We start from the raw sequence: 21,731 nt of genomic DNA, 5'->3' as shown, positions 1-21,731 counted from the left end.
TAGTCATAAACATGTTTTTATTTCTCTGTAATGTTGAGCTTGAATGTCTCAAACGAGGAGACTCCAGGTAGGATCAAGTAAGATATGAGGAAAACTTTTACGAATGTAAATAAATGTAACAAAGAATTTGAACTAAGGAAGTGGCCCTAACTTAGTTTCCGAGCCAGCGAAATTGCTGACAGACTAGGTAAATTAGTATAAATCCCAGTTTTACAACGTGATAAGATAAGAGCAATGTACGTCATAGCGGTGACTAACTGATTAGGAAGAACTGTAATCGGATACTGTCTCCTTTGTGCAACAATAAAATGAGACAGCCAACGAGAAATGTGTAATTTGACAACTGAAATGTCATAAATGCAAACACTATGTGAAAAGAATTTCTGGAGTCGTAACGGCTTAGTGCAATGACACCGGCATAACTACAGCGAGGATGAAGCTAGGAGTTTGTGCCAGGGTCATTCAATAACAAACGTATGGAAGCTAATTAGGGCTTTAATATCAAATGAATGGTGTAGCCGATTTTATTTCTGCGATTATATGGCTGTGAAAGACTATTTTGAGTTGCTGAGTACAGCTGACTGCGTGATTGTCTCGCAATTAAGGCAATTTTGGATGTGGCCCGAGAAGCAAAGAGTCATTAATTATTAAAATATGATTTTGTATCTAGTCAGTTTAATGATGAGGATCCTGGTCAAACGCTTTTAGCTTGTATCGTCATAGAATTGAAGTCTATTGTGCCTAACACGTTGGTTGCAAAGCATTCAACACCTTCAAAGTCAGCAACGCAGATAAATCCCAATTCATAATTACTTTTGATCAAGTAGGTTATAATACCTCTCAGATCCAAAACAGATAATGGAGCACTTCTACATTTTTTCATGTTTTGCTATGTAGGCTATGTAGTTTAACACGTGTGAAATGTGTCTCAATGTGTGATTGAGAGGCAATTCTAATAGTATCTCCAACACATCATTATCATCAACAAGTTCGAGTATTTTTTTAGCTTATTAACAAATTAAAATTTCTCTAATTCAGATAGCGAGTTAGGCAATATCTATGGTATCATTAAAAACCTTTCATAGTACGACATAAGCTAATGCTATGTCATAGATAGCTTATTTCAGCAAAAGAAAGCGAACACACTTGTGAAATTAAACCCTACCAAAAACTGAGTTTGTCTTATTTTTGTGTAATTCAGCAGATTTGAAATTTTCAGCAAATTTCGTATAATTTCAGCAGACTGCAAACACTGAGCAGCTATTGGATAATGGAATATAAGCTCAGGTTTATGTGAAATAACAATCTACAAGTATGTTGTTTTTTTTTGCTTCTAAATAAGAAGGCACACTTACTCTAGTGATGACAGTCAAATTTTGTGACCAGCAGCGTTATATTATAAACTTGTTATGCCCTCATCTCCTACTGAATAGCACTTATAGCATTTGTTTTTTAACTTACGCATGGACTTGTAATTTCACAAAAAGGTTCAGAAAGTATGTACTTTATGTGTGGATTTTAAGGTTTCAGGATTCTCTATCCAGTACTATAACCAATCTTTAATCGATACAACGACAAATCGGTCGACTATCTACGAGGTTATTCTATAGTAAACCGACTCGCAATCAGAAAATTCGAAAACGTTCTGTCAAAAAAGAAAAGCATTGCTGTTGCTTTGCAGCTGACGCACGTTGGAACTCTTGTAACTGATTGGGCATCGTTGCTAGTATAATTTTATTGCAGTGGTGCGCTGAGTTGGTCAGTTTAGAGTGTTGCGATTGGTCCATTTATGACTCACTCATCTATGACTCACTGTAAACTAACTGGCTTTGTTACCACGAATCTTGAGAGTAAATTACTTTCTCATGAGTGGGCATGTCATATAATATGTCAACTTGTTTATCTAATATAAATAAACATTTAAAATTAATACAACTATCTATTTTTTGAGAACTCTGTGATTAACCGAAAGCAAACCTAACAGAAAAATATACTATATACCATAAAACCTCTAATTGACCTCCGCCTTTATTTGAACGTTACTATAGGAGAAGGGTTGAAAAATAGAGCGCCCTGCCATTCAAATAGAGGTTTTATGGTATCCTCCACAATTTGCTTATTTTCTTGTCAGTTTATTTCTTATCCTATGAAATTTATTCATCTGTTATGTAACCTTTTGGTTGATCAGTCTTGTAGTTAACGAACCTTCCGTACTATAGAACATTCATTCAGTCCAACCAGGTGGCAATGTAGGGAGATTCAACTAAATATCTATTTTGACTAGTGCACCAAAACATGTCATTTTTGTGAGTTGGAATTCAAGTCCATTACTTTGACTTAACTAGTTCAACGTTTTGGAAAACCCATCAATCAGTCCCTATCATCAAATAAAATCCATCGGGACTGTAATTCCTGGTAAATAAATCAAGCGCTATGAGTAAATAAAGAATGCAAATACACAGCCTACTACTTAGCCTTCATACTGATTGGCTTCTTTGACCAGCATTGCCATACCAACTGGTTCGCTCTATGCTTTTACCAGTATTGCCATACCAACTGGTTCGTTCTATGCTTTTAACAGTATTGCCATACCAACTGGTTCGCTCTATGCTTTTTGCTAGCTCTGAATGACCATTTGGTTATCTAGCATTCTGTCATTCATGTTAAGACTATCTTTGCAGCATATGAAAGTGGCCTTTCCTCTCCAAAACAATGTCAAAAATCAGCCGAGTGTAAACGCACAGTAAGTGTTTAATCATTATTTCAAAAACTAATCGGCAAGAATGAGCTAATCAAATTCCTGCTGATCAAGCGCTGGAGTGTTCCTGTCTAGCAAACAGAAATCACAAGATACGGTGAACAAGTTGTCACAACCTACTCAAATGATGAAACAGAAGGTAGGCATGCTGGTCATGGAGCAAGTTTTGTTGCAAGCATTGCCTAGTGCAGGGCTTCCCGATTAGGGATGCGAGCTGTTGTTCACGGGTGTGTGAGAATCAACCATGTAAACGAATAAAGTGTATTTGTTGTTGCAACAACTTGCCGTTATGAATCCGGATTTTCATATCTTCCAAATATTAAAAATAAATGTCGTAATGCCATGGATTCCAAAAATTATCTGAGCATTTTAGTCACCCACAAGGAAACACATTTTGATCGAATAGTATGAGAAACTGGAAAAAAAATCAAAAATCATAAATTGAGTTGTTTTTATATGTTGCTGTGTGAAAACGTTAAACTATCCTTAGAATGGCCTTCCAATAACATTGTTTTCGTATATTCCAAATATGTCTGTTTTCATCGTTTAGAGTCGTTTTCGTTTCATTCAAAGCAAGGGGTTGAGAGATCGGCCTCGTCGGTTGTAAGGGGTCCAGCGATGAAAACAAATAGGGAAGCTCTGGCCTAGAGGAACAAATGAATGAGGTAGAAAGAAAGGTAGGATGGTCGCTACCTGTGCACAAAGCCCATCGAATGTATGGCATCAAGTGCCATTACGACCTCAGCGCAGTAGAACTTTGCCCACGCCTCCGGTATGTCATAGTTGCTCATCAGGTTAACAAGATCTCCCCCTGGCATGTAGTCCATCACCATATACAGATACTTCTCGTCTTGAAAGGCGTTGTGCAGCTAAAAAGTCAAAAAAGCTGACTCGTTATACAACACTCGTACGAAAACTTTATTGCAAGATGTAAATAGTGGCTCTGTTAAATCATAAGCAAGATGGAAGCCTAGTCAAGATAAAAGACACATTTCAAAATATTTTCCAAAGTTCAAAGCCGAAACATGTGGGCATGCGGCGAATGGGCACGCTAGAGGAGAGATGCAACTACTCACAACTTACTGAAAGAACAAACAAAGATATCTAATATTAAGTGCAAACAAATAGCAACGCAGATGCATTGCAAAGACAACTCCTGGCCTCGTCTAACTGCCCAGTTACTACGTATAACTACTATAAAAGAACAAAAATGAAGCCTTTTGGTGATTAAGTTCAGTGATAATGCTAAGTATTTACTTTGAAGGAGCACAATAACTTTGTTCATGCGTAATCTACAACGGGTCACTAAATAGCCACCAAGCACTCTCTCTGCCCACCCATTCGGGCTAATTACTCCTGCTAGTTCTAGGTATGACTTATTATAATGTGATAGGATTCAGGCTAAAGCATTTCCAAACCTCAAATGCTTGTATATACACATGTACGACATGCAGCGCGAACTGCCTAGTAAAAATGGATGGAAGGCAGATGTTGAAGGCAACGCAGTTGAGGCAGCTGCAATAGCAAACATGAATACATAATGATATTAGTACGTAGCATATTATAGTGCATACCTGTACTAGCCACTCACTGTTCGCATTGGCCATTATCTCCCTTTCTTCCCAATAAAATGCTGAATCTGACCTTTTTATCTGCAAAACAAAGAGAGTGTGATGTGTCCACACGAGGAATGTCAACAGTAAAAATCCATCGAGTCAGGCGAATGTAAACCTACTGAAAGAAACCCTAAATTGATGATACGGTCAGACGCTTTTTCTGCAGTAATAATTTATCAATGATATTCAATATGGAAAGGAAACAGCATAGAAGGCCACATCTTAGCGACATTTTTTGGCAAACACTCTAAACCACTTTCTCCAAACGAAGGGGAGAAGCAATGAAGTGTTTCGGAGGAAAATAGACAACTAGCCAACTGCGCATGTAATTATTGCGGAAGACCAATGCCGGACTGACCAGGCATTCCGCTGTTGTATGCAGATCATTAGCTAAGCCTTATCGGCTGTGACACTAGCGAGTAAGTCACTGATATCACACCATGTTTGATGAAATGACACAATAGCACCGTAAGGTCAGGGCTATAAGTACCCACCTCCTGTCTATCATTATAAGCCTTTCCCGAGCTCAACTAACCGTACAAACTCTCAATTATTTATCTACATCTCTAGCAGCTACTATAGCCCTTTTTCATCTCTTAAGCCTCTCCCCACTGTTTTACCGCCATCATCAATCAGTACTCCCTTTACTCATCCCTGTTAATTGTTAATTATACCATGTTCTATAATTTCTGTGCCCTATTCAGCAAATCACTTTACTTTTCATATTATACTCCCTTCTCTAATCTACAGACACTTGAAATTAGTGCTGGGCACGGGTGATAAAACTCGCGGGTTTAGCTTTCCCTGAGTCTCGGGTAATAGAAATTTTGAGCATTTCGATATTGCGGGTTCAGGTTTTGGTACACCAATCCGTCGAGTAGAGTGGACAAAAACTCAATATATTGTGCCATGCGCTCTAAGCACTGTTTAGCAACCCGCTTATTAAGACTGCAAGCACAAATATCGGTCAATAGAAAAACAGTAAATAACAAGAATAAATAAAACAAAAAAGAGTAAATAATAATAACAGTGAAAAAGAATAAATAAATTGAATAGAATTATAATTGCATTGTAAATTTTAAAACATGTCTGATGTTTAAAAATTTTTAGACATAAAACCCATATCAACAAACCCGATACCTGAAAAACCAGTTGGCCAAAACGTACTCGTGTCCAGTACTACTCGATTTACAGTTCACAGTTCGACTCCTTATCTAAGCTAGCAGCAAACACACTAATTCCTCACATGGTTATAATAATATGCACGCTGACTAAACATGCTTCACATCAGCGAGTATCGATTACCGCATCATGAAAGGCATATAAAAATCTGTTTCAAGCCTCTGCATAAAACACCCATGCAAAAGTCAGCTCACAGTGTGTTGTTGACTTCCAAATCACGGGTTCACACATTATCGTTAATCCAATTGTATAGGAGGTTATCATAGATGGACTTGTTGTGTACTACATTGTAGAAGTTCAAGAACCATGTTTTGATACCATTGTTGCAAGGGAGCCACGCAAATAGTGAATCCCTGGTTATGTCAATATCTAGGAAAATCTTACAAAAAGCAGGTCAATATTGAACGTTAAGAGACTTATATGAGCGACAGAGAACTGTTCTTATAAATTTTAGACATTCCAAGCTGATAGGCTCAGTTTTTTATCATGATAATGTAGAATGGTTTGTTTAGTATTCGGTATTTGATCGTGATTACTAACAAATATCGCAGGCAGTCGTCAACAAAACAAGAGCATCGGCATGCACCGCTTCTCCCATACAGAACGGTTTCCAGTAGTATTCATGTTCGGTCGCGGCGTAGATAGTCAGCTCCGCTTCAAGAGCATTCCAAAAAATATACTTCTCATATGGCACAAACACGTCCGTAACCAAAGGTACTAATGTAATCATAGAGTGAGCCCAAATGAGCCCAGCCACTGTGTGGCCTGCATAAGCGCATAACTCAAGGCGCCTGTAACACGCCTGCAATATCCTTCCATCTAATAGTAGGCAAAACTTAAATGTCAACAAAAAGAAGTTGTGCAGAACACGCCTGCTTTTTGTAGTCTGGATAAAACCTGAAAATTACTTTCACTGTAGGTAGGGGGGAAACGTTTCAACTTCCTTAACCTATGAAGTCAGCCTGCATAATGTATACAGTAGATATAGCCTTCACTATTTGAAAGGAATGGGCTGGGGGGGGGCAGTAGTTGTAGGAATGAGTCACCACAGCATAGATGATTCAATTATGTACATGTAGTTATAGAATAGTTTTCCCATTGCTCTGTAGTGCAAAGAGTTTGTGGCTTTTACGATGCCTAGTGTAGCCATTAAACCATAACTGTCATGTACAACTTTTATCGTATTGTCTAGGTAAATCAGACACGCTGATTCCGATTTTGTACTCAAAATAAATATTGGTCCACTAACCTTTAAATTCATTAAAGCTTTTTTAAAGCGTTTCAATATCCGTCTTGAAAACAACACAATCGACATAATAAGCTCCGCCCATGAATATGTGACGAAACCTAGCTTTTTCAGGAACGGAAGTTAGAGATGTTTAGTCCGATTTAGAATTATAGAGATAGGTGTCTTAAAACACATTATTATCTAAATCCAGCCTGTAAAATAATCTCAGTCCTCTATGAAAGGTAAATTAACTATATAAAATTGCTCGTAGCTTGTTACATGATGTTTAAATAGGCTGAACGCCGAGGAAAATGAGCTCAAAAAGCGCGGATTTATCACCGTTATCGCGCTTTTTTGAGCTCATTTTTAAATATGCAATGTTAAACAGCTTATCTACGTTTCAGGAAAGACTGAGATTATTTTAAAGGCTGAATTTAGATAATAATGGATTTTAACACACTCATCTCTATTATTCTAAATCAGTCTAAACATCCTTAACTTCCGTTCCTAAAAAGCTAGGTTGCGTCACGTATTTATGGGCAGAGCTTGTTGTGCCGATCCTGTTGTTTTCCACTTCGATATTAAAACGCTGTAAAAAAGCCTTCATTACTCTGAAAGTTAGTGGACCAATCTTTATTTTGAGTACAAAATCGGAATCAATGTGTCTGATTTACCTAGTAAAAACGATAAAAGTTGTACTTAACAGTTATGGTTTAGTCTGATAGGGAGTGTGAACAATCCAAGCTTTTATGAAATTTGACTAGCATTAAAAAGTTTAGCGTAATGATTATCTTTATCCCTTAATTAAAAAAAGACAGTCTGATAGCGAGTCTTATTACAGACAGCTATAGGAATTGAGTTTTTAAAATGCATAGTTACTCGCGACAATAAGAATTTTATTGTGAAAACACAGTTATTATATTTAATAAAATTCTCCATTTCATACTTCACAATGAAAATTCCTAGTCTTTGACTTACCATTTCAAATTTGCTCAATAACTTCATAGCATAAACTCGACCACTTGTCACATGGCGGACCTAAAACAAAAAAAGGACTTATAGGGACTTCCTGTTAAAACCAATACTTAACGACAGGTTAGTTAGGGTCCATTGGTTGGTAAGTTTTCTTTCGGCTTGTTCCATTTTAGGGGTTACCACCGCAAATGGTATATTCTAGTGCAAAATATATTGTGACTATTTGCCAATGAGATTGGGCACAGGAGCAATAGTGGCTAGATGCCCTTCCTACTACCACCAATGGTCCTTCTGTGATTCGAACTACTAACCTCCTGTTTGTATGCCAGCACCATGGAACCACAGTAGCATTGTTCGGTAAATCTATCGCCATTTAGCAGCAAAAGAGATTTCCTGTCATAATTATGAAGACCAATACTCAAAAACAGGTTACTTAAACAGCAAAGCTACCCTAGCAAGCTGCCTGAGTGACTGACTTCACTAGCACGAAGCCGTGACACCTAGTTGACCTACCAACTGAACCTCCCCGAACGCCCCTCTTCCTATAACCTTGACAATATTGAAATCTGAGGCCTTCATCCGCATCTGATAGATCCGTTTACAAGGTTTTTCATCTGAAAAATAAATGCGTTTAGCTGCATGACAGAACCTGCAGCCAAAGTTTTGTATGCGTACTCAGTCAAAAGCTACGCAAAAAGCATCATTGGCAGACAAAAGTATTACATCACAACCTCTAAATGGGCCTGTAATAAAGGATGCGAATGATTCACAAAGCTAATTGAACACAAATCATGGAATACAAAACAGCGGACGGAAAACTCAATGTCGGCAAGTCAAGAGGAGAGTTCCCAGACATGCTGAAGGCAGAGCGTGAGAGATGAAGTAAATCATGACATCAAGAGGACAATACTGCACCAAAAGATTATCTTCTGCAATGATCTGGAAAAAGCGCCCCTATTCCAGTAGCCTATTATTCACTAATAACTCATCATAAAATCATTCAGGCAACAGCCCTTTACTTTCACCTTATGTGAAAAATCAAGAAAAGCGATGGACACAAGTGACTGTGGATATGCCAGCTGACAATTATGGGAAAAGTGGACGACAAAGTCTCCTTGTCTGTAGCTAACTAAATTCAATCTAGTTAGACCATAGTATGTCGATAGCAACGTTTGCAAGTCACAAATCTAAGGGAATGAATGTACTCTTGCATGACTGCCTATTTAACTCTCCCTACTTGTTAAGCATCGTTCTGCCACACAAACCCTCAAATGCAAGAAATAGAGTAAATGTTTGAAACTTTTCGGATATGACAAACGTTTGAAGATAAAGGTAGTCATCGACTTACAGCCTTTGCTACTTCCGATTGTTTGATTTTATGACCATATTTTGGTAGACTGTCTGAGTAAAGAATCAAACAAACAGTTTGATAAATGAATTAACATGGTAATAAGGTGAGACAATTTAGTCACCTAGTGATGGCAATCAGCAAGAATGAGCCGAAATCAGTCACAGCTTGCTATAACCTTGATTATGAAAGCAGTTCATTTAGTTTTTTGGGAAGTTAAATTTGACTTGCAACATAATTTACATTAAAGTTATTTGGTATCATAAGGTTTACTATGTCTTACTCTGCTATGTTGAATGTTCAAAATATGTGGAAATGGTATTACAAGCTCTTAAAAGCTTAAAAACAAACGGTTAAAAAAACGGCCGTAGGTTGGAATCCCTTTATTTTGATGACGGATTCAAATCGATGTGGTCGTTGTTGAAATGAAAGGCCAATATAAGGCCCAATATAAAACGTCTTGCAGCACTAGTTTTTTGATAAACACTTCGGGTTCTACCGATAAAGCCCATATCAAATATAGACGCTCGCTACTTTACAGTTTCGTTTCAGCTTGGTCTAATCATCTAGTCATAATCTGATCGCGACGCATATTTCCTGCCAAATGGCACAGTTTCTGCAGCATTTTTTGACCATCACAGGTGACCAACAGGCTCCTCATGTTTATCACAGGATGATATGCAACCCCTTGAGCTAAGGTTAAAGAATTAAACTGATTTTTAGGTTAGGTTTTGAGATATCAGTGCTCAAAGTGACAGCATTACAATGATAATGAAATAGACGCGTGAGGACAATAGACATGGTTTTATTGAATGTGTGAAGTATATTTGTGAAAATATTTCGACGAATTAGGTTGCATGAAAGTTTAAATAGAAGCGTCCAACTATGTCACATGTGAGCCGTTTTGCGAGGGATTCCAACCTACAGCCGGTTTCGTGATGGCTGTGATTAACTGCTCGTTTTTGAGCTTTTACGAGCTTGTAATCACATTTCCATATATTTTGAGCCTACAACACAGCAGAGTAAGATATGGCAAACCTTTTGATACCAAATAACTGTAATGTAAATTATGTTGCAGGTCACCCATTAAAACTTAAAGATTGACTTGCAACAAAATTCACATCACATTTATTTGGTATCAAAAGATACACCATGTCTTACTCTGCTGTGTTGTAAGTGCAAAATATGTGGAAATGTGATTACAAGCTCTTAAAAGCTCAAAAACGAACAGTTAATCGCCGCCATCACAAAACTGCCATAGATTAGAATCTCTTTCCAATACGGCTCAAAAGGACGTAAATTGAACAAGATGGCTTCTGTTTACACTTTCATGCAAACTCATTCGTCGAAATGTTTTCCCAAATATACTTCACGCATTCAATAAAACCATGTCTATTGTCCTTACGAGCCTTTTTCATCATCATTGTAATGCTGTCACTCTGAGCACTGATATCTTAAAACCTACCTGAAAGTTTGTTTAATTTTTTAACCTTAGCTCGAAGGAGTGCATATCATCCTCTGATAAACATGACGAGCCATTTTGGTCACTTGCGATAGTCGAAAAAAGCTGCAGAAATTATACGCGCTGTTTGGCAGGAAGTATGGGTCACATGATCAGATTACGACTAGACGATTAGACCAAACCGAAAAAAAACTGTAAAGTAGCGAGCATCTATATTTGATGTAGGCTCTTCAGTAAAACACGAAGTGTTTGTCACAAACTAGTGCAACGATAAGTTTTATATTGAGCCTTTTATTCGCCTATCAATTCACATGAGAACATCACTGGTCCAAACCACAACCAAATGGATTGACTACGTCTACGTCAGATAAATAAACTAATTCCAATCTACGGCGGTTTCGCGATGGCGACGAATTCTGTTCAATTTTTAGCTTTTAAGAGCTTGTTATCACATTTCCAAATATTTTGCACCTACAACGCAGCAGAGTAAGACATGGTGAATCTTTTGATACCAAATAACTGTAATGTGAATTTTGTTGCAAGTCAACCTTTAAAGTTTTCTACTTTTCACATTTGCTCTCTATATTTGTAATGTTTCACACAAACTAAAGGAGTTAATATCATACCAAAGGCTTCAGAGGTCACTGGGCTGATCAATATTGTGTACCCAATTGGGACCACTGACATGCTAGGAACGCATTTCTGATAGCATCAGTATTAACACTTCCGACTGATGGTACCTATCAGAACCTACTACAGACTGAAAGAAGAAGATAGGCTGTGCAGCATGATTGTGGTACATTTGAATCTGTTTGTCCGATTCTTTACTCAGACAGTCTACCAAAATATGGTCATAAAGTCAAACGATTGTAAGTCTCAATAGTCGTAAGTCGATGATTACCTTTATCTTCAAATATTTGTCATGCCTGAAAAGTTTTAAACACTTTATTTGTGAGGTAATTGTAGAACTTTGTGTGACTGACTAATGAAAGGATGTCATAATCTGATCAAATTTCATGAATTAAATTTCATAAGGATATTATTAGTTATTATTGCTACGTTTGTAAGCCATTATATAAATACGTTGATTCTTTTACAACTTGGCCCTTCCAGCTTGCAGCAAATTGCAAATGTTTTTGTTTGATTACGCTAACAGAACACCGGATTTTGCAGGAGACTCATGAGAAATAATCTAAAACCAGTCTACAATGCTCTGAAAAACCTTTTTACTTTTGATTTGAAAGTTTCTTCCCTTATGGTAACTGAATAATCACTCAATATAATACTCTAAGATAAAAAAGCACCTCATAATAAAGAATAATAGTTTAGGAATAACACACACATATATACATACAAATCTCAAAGTTGTGTGCATTTCTGACTACTTCAATATGCCCAGTTATAGCAATTAAAATCTTGGAATTGAAAACACGCATTCTGCTGGATTTGAACTCTCGAATATCACAACTGCAAGTTTTGAACCGAGTATTTAGCCACCAAGCTACGCTGTTCTTATGATTATAATGCTCTTATCACACACTGTATACCCTTTTCTCGATTGCGCATGCTAAATCACGTATTAATTCAAAATCAATGAACTCTGTTAACTCTATGAAACACGACGCTTTTTCAGGTTTTCGTGAACTTCTATTTTCGGATTTTCGCAAAGTCCAATTGCTAAATCGGTAAAGGCTAACGCTTTTTACGCGGACATTGTATTATCTCGAGTAGGAATTGCCTCTACATTCTCATCGTTCGGTCAGACAAAAACAGTCTGACAAAATATCTCATATTTACATTTGTACTAGTATTCAAAGTCTTGATGGATAGCTTCTGCTGGAACAGTAACCTTTTTTACACACACTTCTATGCACCAATTGTTATTTTTAGTTCAACATATTCAGCATTTTTCTTTTGTTTTCTCAGTTCGTATTAATTGTATCATTACCAAATCATCTTTTATTGTAATCATAGCAAAACAGACTTAATTTAGCTATTACTTGCTAATTATTTTACATTTACATATTTTATTTATATACATTTATATAGTTGTTTCATTTTGTTTCTTAATTTAATTGACCTGCACAAAACATTTTCCTCATGATATGAACTTTAAAAGTTGCAGTTGTTTGACAAAGTTTGAAAACCTTTACAGTTGTTTTATTTTTTTTCTTAATTTATTCAAAGTGCACAAAACACTTTTCTCATGATATGAAATTTGAGAGTTAGAATGGTAACTGTTGTTTTATGTTAAATAAAAATAAATTTTTTGTGTAAAGACTTTTATTACCCGGACAACCCTGGGCATTTAACTAATATAGGACTACATACATGTATATATATAGCCTATACTTACATGTATATATATATAGCCTATATATACATATACCGCAAAACTGCTAATTGAATGTCATGGCGCTCTATTTTTCAACCCTTCTGCAATAATTGTGGTCATTTGAAGGTGGTGGGCAAATAAAGGCGGGCATTGCATTTTTCAAATGGCTCGTCAGAATTTTGAGAAGATAAATTTAGCACTTTTACAGGCGAAGCGAACGTCGCCTATATTTTGCCCTCTTTCCGACGGAGTAATGTTAGACCTTTTGGATGCAGTAAATCTGATAACTTACCTCCAGCTTGTCAAAGATCTTCAAAATGTTGCAAACATATCAGTGAGTGCAATGAGAGTTTATTCAACGATGTTCGTGGTAACTTAGCATATTTATTGCATTCAAAATGTTTAATATCGGTCTACCGGAAAGGGAGGGCAAAATATAGACGACATTCGCTCGCCCGTGATAGAGCTAAATTTATTTTCCGAAAAGTCTGATGAGCTATTTGAAAAATAGACCGGCTTCTATCTGATTGCCCCCTCCAATTGACTGTCACCATAGATGAAGGGTTGAAAAATAGAGCGCCATGGCGTTCAATTAGAAGGTTTACAGTATATACACACAGACACAACACACACGCGCACCACACACGCGCAGCACACACGCGCAGCACACACGCGCACCACACACGCGCACCACACACGCGCACCACACACGCGCACCACACACACGCGCACATATATATATATACTAGCAAAATGCACAGCGTTGCACTGGTATTAAAATCAGCTTATAAACACTGAGAGGTAGTGTAGTTGCCTGCCACTTGCCATTAGCCTGGCACATCGTTAATGGGTAATTTGAGAAAAAGTACGACCACATGGAACGATTTTTCGTTGATTCTGACCGAAATCACAAAATGAATGAAAAACACAGAATTATTCGGCCGAAATTCACAGAAATGTCAGAGCTGTGCATGCACACCGAAATCGTCGACGAAACGCTTTTAATTGACTAAACAAATTATTAGCGAGCACGATTCTAGCAGCTTTGGCAATTTATATAGTCCAAGACACGTATTACGACAAACGATAAAAGTACCGGCGCAATTCGACATAGCACATACGATGCAACTGCCTAGATTGCGTTATCCTTCGTTTTTTCGTGACGCCATTTTATCGTTGTCGGCCATCTTTATATACAATTTTATCATTAGAAACACGAAGCTTTTGCTTGCAATGATAATTTGAAAACGATGTTTTTGTTTGCATTTTTTTATTATAGTATTAAAACAACACTTGAAAGTACTAATAAATCAAAGAAAAACGATCGTTTTCTACAAAAATGGCAGCTTTTCCGTGAACGAGCGCATGTGCAAACGACTTGATGAATGATGATGAAAAAATGATGGATTGTCACATATATAACCCAATGAAATAAACCCATCAATCTCGTGTAATGTAATTAGTAAGGATTTCGCCTGGCGAACAGGAGGTTCCGAGATCAAATCTTCTGTGATACGGATTCTTCATTCCAATATTTTAATAGCTATAGCTAGACAAACCGAGAAACACATGCACGTGCATGGAACTTTGAGATTTATATATATAGATATTATATATATACTATATAAAACCCCAAGCAATATATATATATATATTACTTGGGGTTTCATAGAGGATCTACTAGCAGTTGCTAACACTGATTTTTCTTAGAATAAGCTACGAAAAATCTACATCGGTTTACGAAAGAGGAAGCTATGAAAGTTTATATTTAAGTAAATGTTTCAGGGCACTGAGGAAGCATATCTTAGTGACTATGCAGCAAGCCAGCTGTGCTTTATACAATAACAATGTTTTTATTAATGTTTGGGGGTGGTTGTATTATTGTTATTATCCACTATTTATCATTGGTGGTAAAAGGAATTACCACGATTCCATCCAGCGAGTTCCAGCAAGTTCTGCTAACCACTGTCGAAACGAACCAATAAAACTGGCTGCTCTAGAGCAGAGAGCGAATATTGGAACAAATTGGGATAAATAAGGTTCCAAACATCAACATAAAAAGCATCACGTCTTCGTGATACCTTCTGCCAGCAGCTATACTGTATTCTCACAAACTAAAGCTTATATCTTATATCACCCAATCGGGAACTACCTATATCATAGATACTCCAGCATTGAACAATGCTTGTGACATTTGACACCCCAAATGGCACTCAGCACACTTTCAAGATTTTATAAAGTATCTGTAAAGACTGGTACTAAAAGAAGATAAGGGGGTATAGGGATTTGATAGGACGCCGCTAATGTGTCATTCAGCGCAAAACAAGCAAGCATTCACAAACCCGAGAGGCTGGGTATATGAAAGAGTGAAAGCATTACATTGTCCAATGGCTGATTATCATCAAGCGGGTTATATAATCATTCCTCTCTTGCATCGTGTGATGCCGATGGCGACAGTTGATAGAGGAGTGTTCCTTGCCCTTGTCATACAGAACTATGCATGTCCCTACTACTCGCATACACATCTGTCTGCCTATCATCAACAAACAAAGATGATTGACACTAGTGAGGGGTCAGGTACGGGCACTCTATGGAATGCCCATACCTGACATAGGATGAACACAGTATGGCAGCAAGCTTAGCCGTGTCTGCAAAGGAAGTTTTGCCTTCAACATTGATATTTTATCTGCAAATTCGAGACTTAAATCTAATGTATTAATAAGATAATAGGCCGTGTGGCTATTTTAATGCCTGCCTTCACAGCCATGTTTCACACTAAGGCAAGGACCAATGTGTTTCTCATGAGCATTTCATTGTAGCAGTACATCCAATGCATCAGTGTTTGTTCATAATGTGGTTCCATCAAACACATCTTGTTGGTTAACTCTGTTAATTTCTAGCGCAATCTCTGCGGTTCAGAAAGTTACAGATGTGCTTCATCAAACGTCATCAGCCAATAAACAACCAGTGCAAGTATTACTAAAGAATAGCTATTTTATATACAGCATTGTGAAAAATCCATTGGCTGGATTTAGCATTCAGGATACTCATCTAAGGTAATGTGTTTAGCTCTGGTTTCACTTTCATTGTCATGAAACCTCATTCTGTGCGATCATACTTTCCAACATATAGACAATGTTGATAGTGGAAAGAAGGTAATGAATCTGATTCATTACCAACACAGTGGAGAAAAAAACGGCTATATAGAGAATTAGCATTACTTCCACATATCCCTTTTTATAAGCCATGACTTTATATGAGCAAAAACAAAGAGGATTGGCAGAAAAAAACAGAGGCAGCAACTGGCGATGCAATGAGGGTGAGGTAATTAGCTCACCAATTATAATCTACATGACAGACCAAGGAATTGAAGAGTGAATACGACATAGCTGAATTGTTTTAAATAAAATGACCAGAACAAGCGACAAAGCCAAATGGAGCAGACGATTTCTACTTACAGCGTGATAAAAAACTTTCGACATTTTTGTTTCGTTTTATTGCCGGATGGTTGAGATCGCTGACAAGGGAGGTGACACCATCCTACAAAAGTAAGAAGCATTTAGGCCTTAATTTGGCACGTAAGTAGTGCATTTAAAGTATAGCAAAGTAAGTCAAAATGTTACACATCACATGCTAAAATCACACTAACAAAAGATCGAAAGAAGAGGATTCATCTCTGCAAATGATAAGACCAGACCAATTGACAGGATACAAAGCTATCTGTATTTTTAAGAAAAGCTGTAACAGGTTTGAGGTAGCCTTTAGGTGATTCGACACTGCTGATACTACTAACCCGTTGACGAATGTGTCAAGTACTTAGACATTGAACAATGATAACCGTGTTTGTAGGTAATCAACTCAAGACACAACGCATATAATATGAGAACTGCAGTTGCTATGACAACAGGCTGACTAGGGACCTTCCTTTTCGCCTGACAGCCAAGAAAGAGAACATACAAGCTCAAGCATAGCCCACAAACTCACACATGCAGCAGTACATTTATAAACTTACATACAACAATTAAGGACTGTTAACAATAACACGTGTTCTCTTAACATCTTGCTGCTCCATATAAAAAATAAAATTTGAAACTTTTTTGTGCCAACACCTGCTGAAAGCAGGTGAACATTACGTCGAGAGTCTAAATATATAATTACCTATGGAAGTGTGAAAGAGAGTTAAAATATAATCAGACAAAACCTTTACGACGAGAAGGATAAGCGGAAACACTCATTCGGTTAACAAAGAGAAACTGTACTTGTATTAGAGTGAACACAGAAGTTTGCTCGAAGCGTCAATGAGTAAACCAGACATATCGAAACGCTAGCATTTGATAGAAATGCCCTTCTTAGAAATTACATTCTCTCATACAGTTAAACTGTCCACACCTTATAAACAGACTATGTACTCTAATTAAACAATATACAGTAATACTTCAACTTACGAGTGCTCCAACGTACGAGAAACTTGAGATACGAGCAAGCTTTTAAGCAAGTTTTAGCACTAACATACGAGCTATGTTTGAGATACAAGCACGCGAGTCAGTCGCCAAGTATGTCGGAGGTGTTTTATGAGAACAACATCACTCTGTATTTTTCAACTGCTCAGGTTATACTTTTGCACTGTGTTTTTGTGCGCGATTTTCAGTGCAAAATTATGTGAATTAAAAGTAGGCCTACTGTGCGTAGACCGAAGGTTTGCCAGTAAAATGAAAGATATGCAAAGAAAAAGCAAATGATAACAATTGACATTAAACGGAAAATTATTGAAAAATATGCGAAATGTGCATGATTGAGCAATATGACAGAAATACATCCACAATTATCAAACAGAAGGATTATATTCAGGGCATTTAGTTCGCAAAAGGCCTAATCATAGTTTCTAAACGACGCAGCGATCTTCACGACCGCTGATGGAGAGACTGCTCAGGCATGGGATAAAAGATAAACAATTGGCCGGTGACAGCGTAACTGAAACAATGCTATGTGAAAAAGCCGGTTCTATCTATCAAAACTATAAAAATAGACATTCGGACAAGTTGGCTAGTGGTCATGCATTAACCCTTTGTGACGACAAAGGTTTAAGGTTTTAGGTTTGCTTCTAAGTTTGTCTTTTAAGACTTTGATTAAATCTAAATTTATCAAAGTCAACCGTTGTAATGAAGAATAACTTATATCTCCCTGTCTGGCAAATGTTAGCGTTAGCGGCTATTGTATGTACGTAGGCCTATTTAACGTTACATTTTAATTAATCACATTTCCTTGCATTATTTTTTATTTGTTACTTTTTGAAAGTATGTGGTAAATTAGGACAATAAACCAACATGTTCTTTCTGTTACAATATCTTGTTTTGAGTGTTTCATTTGCATTTTTAGAGTATGGAAACCAATCAATATATATTTAATTGATCTATATATAAATAAATTGCACCAACATGCGAGTAAATTGACATACGAGCTCAATCTCTGAACGCATTAAGCTCGTAAGTCGAAGTATGACTGTAGTTCAATTCTTATTAGTACATAACATGATAACACAGTTTATTCATGCAGTGCAAGAGACACTGTACATGACAGTACAAGCGCCCTGCTGTTTAAATTATTACGCTATTCAACATGCATGTGTGACTTCACACCATATCAAGACTCAAATTGCATTTGTAATTTCAAACATTTGTCTAGCACAGCCTGTGATTTTCAAATCTTTCTGTTGCAAGCAATAATCGACAGTTAATATTTTATGCATTTTAGCCTGTATAACATGAGCACAGGTGTGAAATCTAGCACACAACCATACTGCAAATGGTAGGTTTAGTTCTCATGGCCTAGCGTGTTCATATATACCTAAACGCTTGATCCACGTCTAATAACTGGCTGAGGCCTCATCCAACATATTACTACCCCATAACAAGCATTGGATAGTCTAAAAGGTACCCTATCATATTTTTCTGTACTAGATGGCAGATAATAGATATAATAAACGGAACCTATTCACTTTCAATGCAAATGTAAACAATCGATAGCAAAGTGTAAGAGGTATGCTGGTTGAACTCATTAAGCAAGTGCAAACAATGCCAATGCCAGGCAAGAAACCAACCTACGCAATGCAAGCTTGAATTTTTCTTGCTAACAGGGCGCTTGTAAATATTCTTTCTACTCAAAAATCATTATTTTTAAAACCTCATGCGAGTAGTGCATATTTTAACCTGATAATAGGAGTACAGGTCTTACTAACCCGTGGCAGGTACTATACCCTTATTGACCTTCTATAAGCAGCATACCGTTATCAACCATACCCTAGTAATACATCCCTGACCAACCATGCCCTAGTAATACATCCCTGACCAACCATGCCCTAGTAATACATCCCTGACCAACCATGCCCTAGTAATACATCCCTGACCAACCATGCCCTAGTAACACATCGCTTACCAACAGTGCCCAGTAAGACCTTTATGTGCGAGTCCTCTGCTAATAGCATGTCCCACCTAAGCTTTAGCTAGTGGTACATCTCTTACTAATCTCAAGGTTTCTATGCTAGCCTTAGGTTAGTATTTTTGCTTTCACTAATGTGGCATCAGCAGCAGTTAATGCTAATGATACGGTTCCAGTGTCACTCTTTGCTAGTTAGTGTTACTCCAAAGTTAGTAGCACTTCTCTGTCTAATACTTAAACCATAACTGTCACGAACAACTTTTATCGTTTTTGCTAGGTAAATCAGACACGCTGATTCCGATTTTGTACTCAAAATAAAGATTAGTCCACTAACCTTCAAAGTCATTTAGGCTTTTTTAAAGCGTTTCAATATCCGTTTTGAAAACAACACAATCGGCATTACAAGCTCCGCCCATAAATATGTGACGAAACCTAGCTTTTTCAAAAACGGAAGTTAGGAATGTTTAGTCCGATTTAGAATAATAGAGATGGGTGTCTTAAAACCCATTATTATCTAAATCCAGCCTCTAAAATAATTTCAGTTTCTTATGAAAGGGATATAAACTATTTAAAATTGCTCGCAGCTTGTTACATGACGTTTAAATGGGCTGGACGCCGAGGAAAATGAGCTCAAAAAGCGCGGTTTTATCACAAGCTAGCGTTGTTATCGCGCTTTTTAAATATGCAATGCTAAATAGATTATCTACCTTTCAGAAAAGACTGATATTATTTTTAAGGCTGAATTTAGATATTAATAGATTTTAAAACACCCATCTCTACTATTCTAAATCGGTCTAAACATCCCTACGTAACTTCTGTTCCTAAAAAGCTGGGTTACGTCATGTATTTATGGGCGGAGCTTGTTATGCCGATCGTGTTGTTTTCGAGACCGATATTAAAACGCTATAAAAAATCCTTCATTACTCTAAAAGTTAGTGGCCTAATCTTTATTTTGATTACAAAACCGGAATCAGCGTGTCTGATTTACCTAGTAATTACGATAAAAGTTGTTCGTGGCAGTTATGGTTTAACACTATTCCTTTTGTTAACCTATCGTAAATTGGTCAAATGTAGCCACCTTCCTAATACAAACATACTTTTCCATGTGGCTCTATAAAGATTAACTGGCAACACAAATTTTTATTGCATTAACAGCAGCAAAAAGCATTATAGATTGAATCTTCAATAATATTTTTCTGACCAAATACCCAGTTTTATCGACATTTTCAAGTCATGAAAATGGACAGGAAGATTCGTGATCTTTGCAAAATATCGACCGCTATATAGGTAATTATATTCAAATTGCTAGTTTTTGAACTTGACTACCTAAAATTGATCAAATAAAAATTTTTCAGATAAATTTTTCATTGTTGTAAATAGGTGACTTTTGTGAATAGTATTATTATGGACAATTCTTTAAACTTTCCATTTGTGTGAAGGAAAAATTGCTTGCTAATGCATTCCATAAGATGTGCGCACAAGCTCATTAAGGTAATTCTATAACCGAAACTCCAATGTTAACGTGAAACATAAAAGTATGATCCACAATTTTTCATCATTAGTGAAATCTGATGCATTATAAACATCCGCCATGTTGGGTAACCCTAACAACGTAGCATTGCAACTACATAAGCAAATGCACAAGAATGGCGATCAACAGAAGTGCTTTTGTCTCACGTTCGTGCATTGGTGAATCATTGGCATGGACACAGTAATCCATAAATACGTGTTTTGCCAAAACATGTCCGTCTTATATCACAGGTTACAACTTGAACCATAAGATTTTTTTTGGTCTCCAAAACTGGTTTTTTGATCTAACATCAAAATCACTGCTAAAAAAACAGACTAGCATGATTATATCGGTACAAATGCATCGAACTTTAAAATTCAGTCAGTTAACCTTTAATCCTGTTATTTGAACTTTTTCCTCGATTTACATTTTTGCTCAAGGTATAAAAAACCATCCAGATTTAAGATAACAAATTAATAAATAACAAACTTTGAGATAGGTCATATTTGAACAGTTTTGGACTCTTGTTTGAGGACAAGGAAATCTGATTACTCACGAGTAAACCATCTACACTGACTGCACTGTTGGGATTGAGCACTTGGTCCTCTATAAACTTGAGCCTTGTCTTATAGTCAATGTCGTGAGCCATTGCGATTGCAGAGTCGCAAGAGAGAAAAGGAGAAGACAACAATGGAAGCCAGTCCAACTAAACCAGTTACATCTTCTAGTTACCAGCACTTTTTCATTTCTTCACATCTTTCACCTAGTCTTTTCAGCATTCTAAAAAGAATGAATAATGTTTAAACACACTTTCTTTCAATAAAAAACCCAAAACCGATTTTAAATGAAGAATCGATAAAGTTAATGCCTTGCATCACCCAA

General features: G+C 36.9%; 1 protein-coding gene across 1 annotated transcript in view; it reads right to left on the bottom strand.

Moving 5' to 3' along the window:
- The window catches only part of LOC137393645 (rho-associated protein kinase 1-like), a 52,742-nt gene that overhangs the window by 29,731 nt on the left and 1,280 nt on the right, over positions 1 to 21,731 (bottom strand). The window contains 6 exon segments of the mRNA XM_068080284.1: positions 3,452 to 3,627; positions 4,333 to 4,410; positions 7,763 to 7,822; positions 8,273 to 8,373; positions 16,363 to 16,444; positions 21,406 to 21,629. Coding sequence (XP_067936385.1) covers positions 3,452 to 3,627; positions 4,333 to 4,410; positions 7,763 to 7,822; positions 8,273 to 8,373; positions 16,363 to 16,444; positions 21,406 to 21,498 — 590 coding nt within the window. The 5' untranslated portion in view covers positions 21,499 to 21,629.

The sequence above is a fragment of the Watersipora subatra genome, chromosome 4 (assembly GCF_963576615.1).
Source record: "Watersipora subatra chromosome 4, tzWatSuba1.1, whole genome shotgun sequence".
Classification (NCBI taxonomy): domain Eukaryota; kingdom Metazoa; phylum Bryozoa; class Gymnolaemata; order Cheilostomatida; family Watersiporidae; genus Watersipora; species Watersipora subatra.
This window is presented reverse-complemented; position numbering and strand designations above follow the sequence as displayed.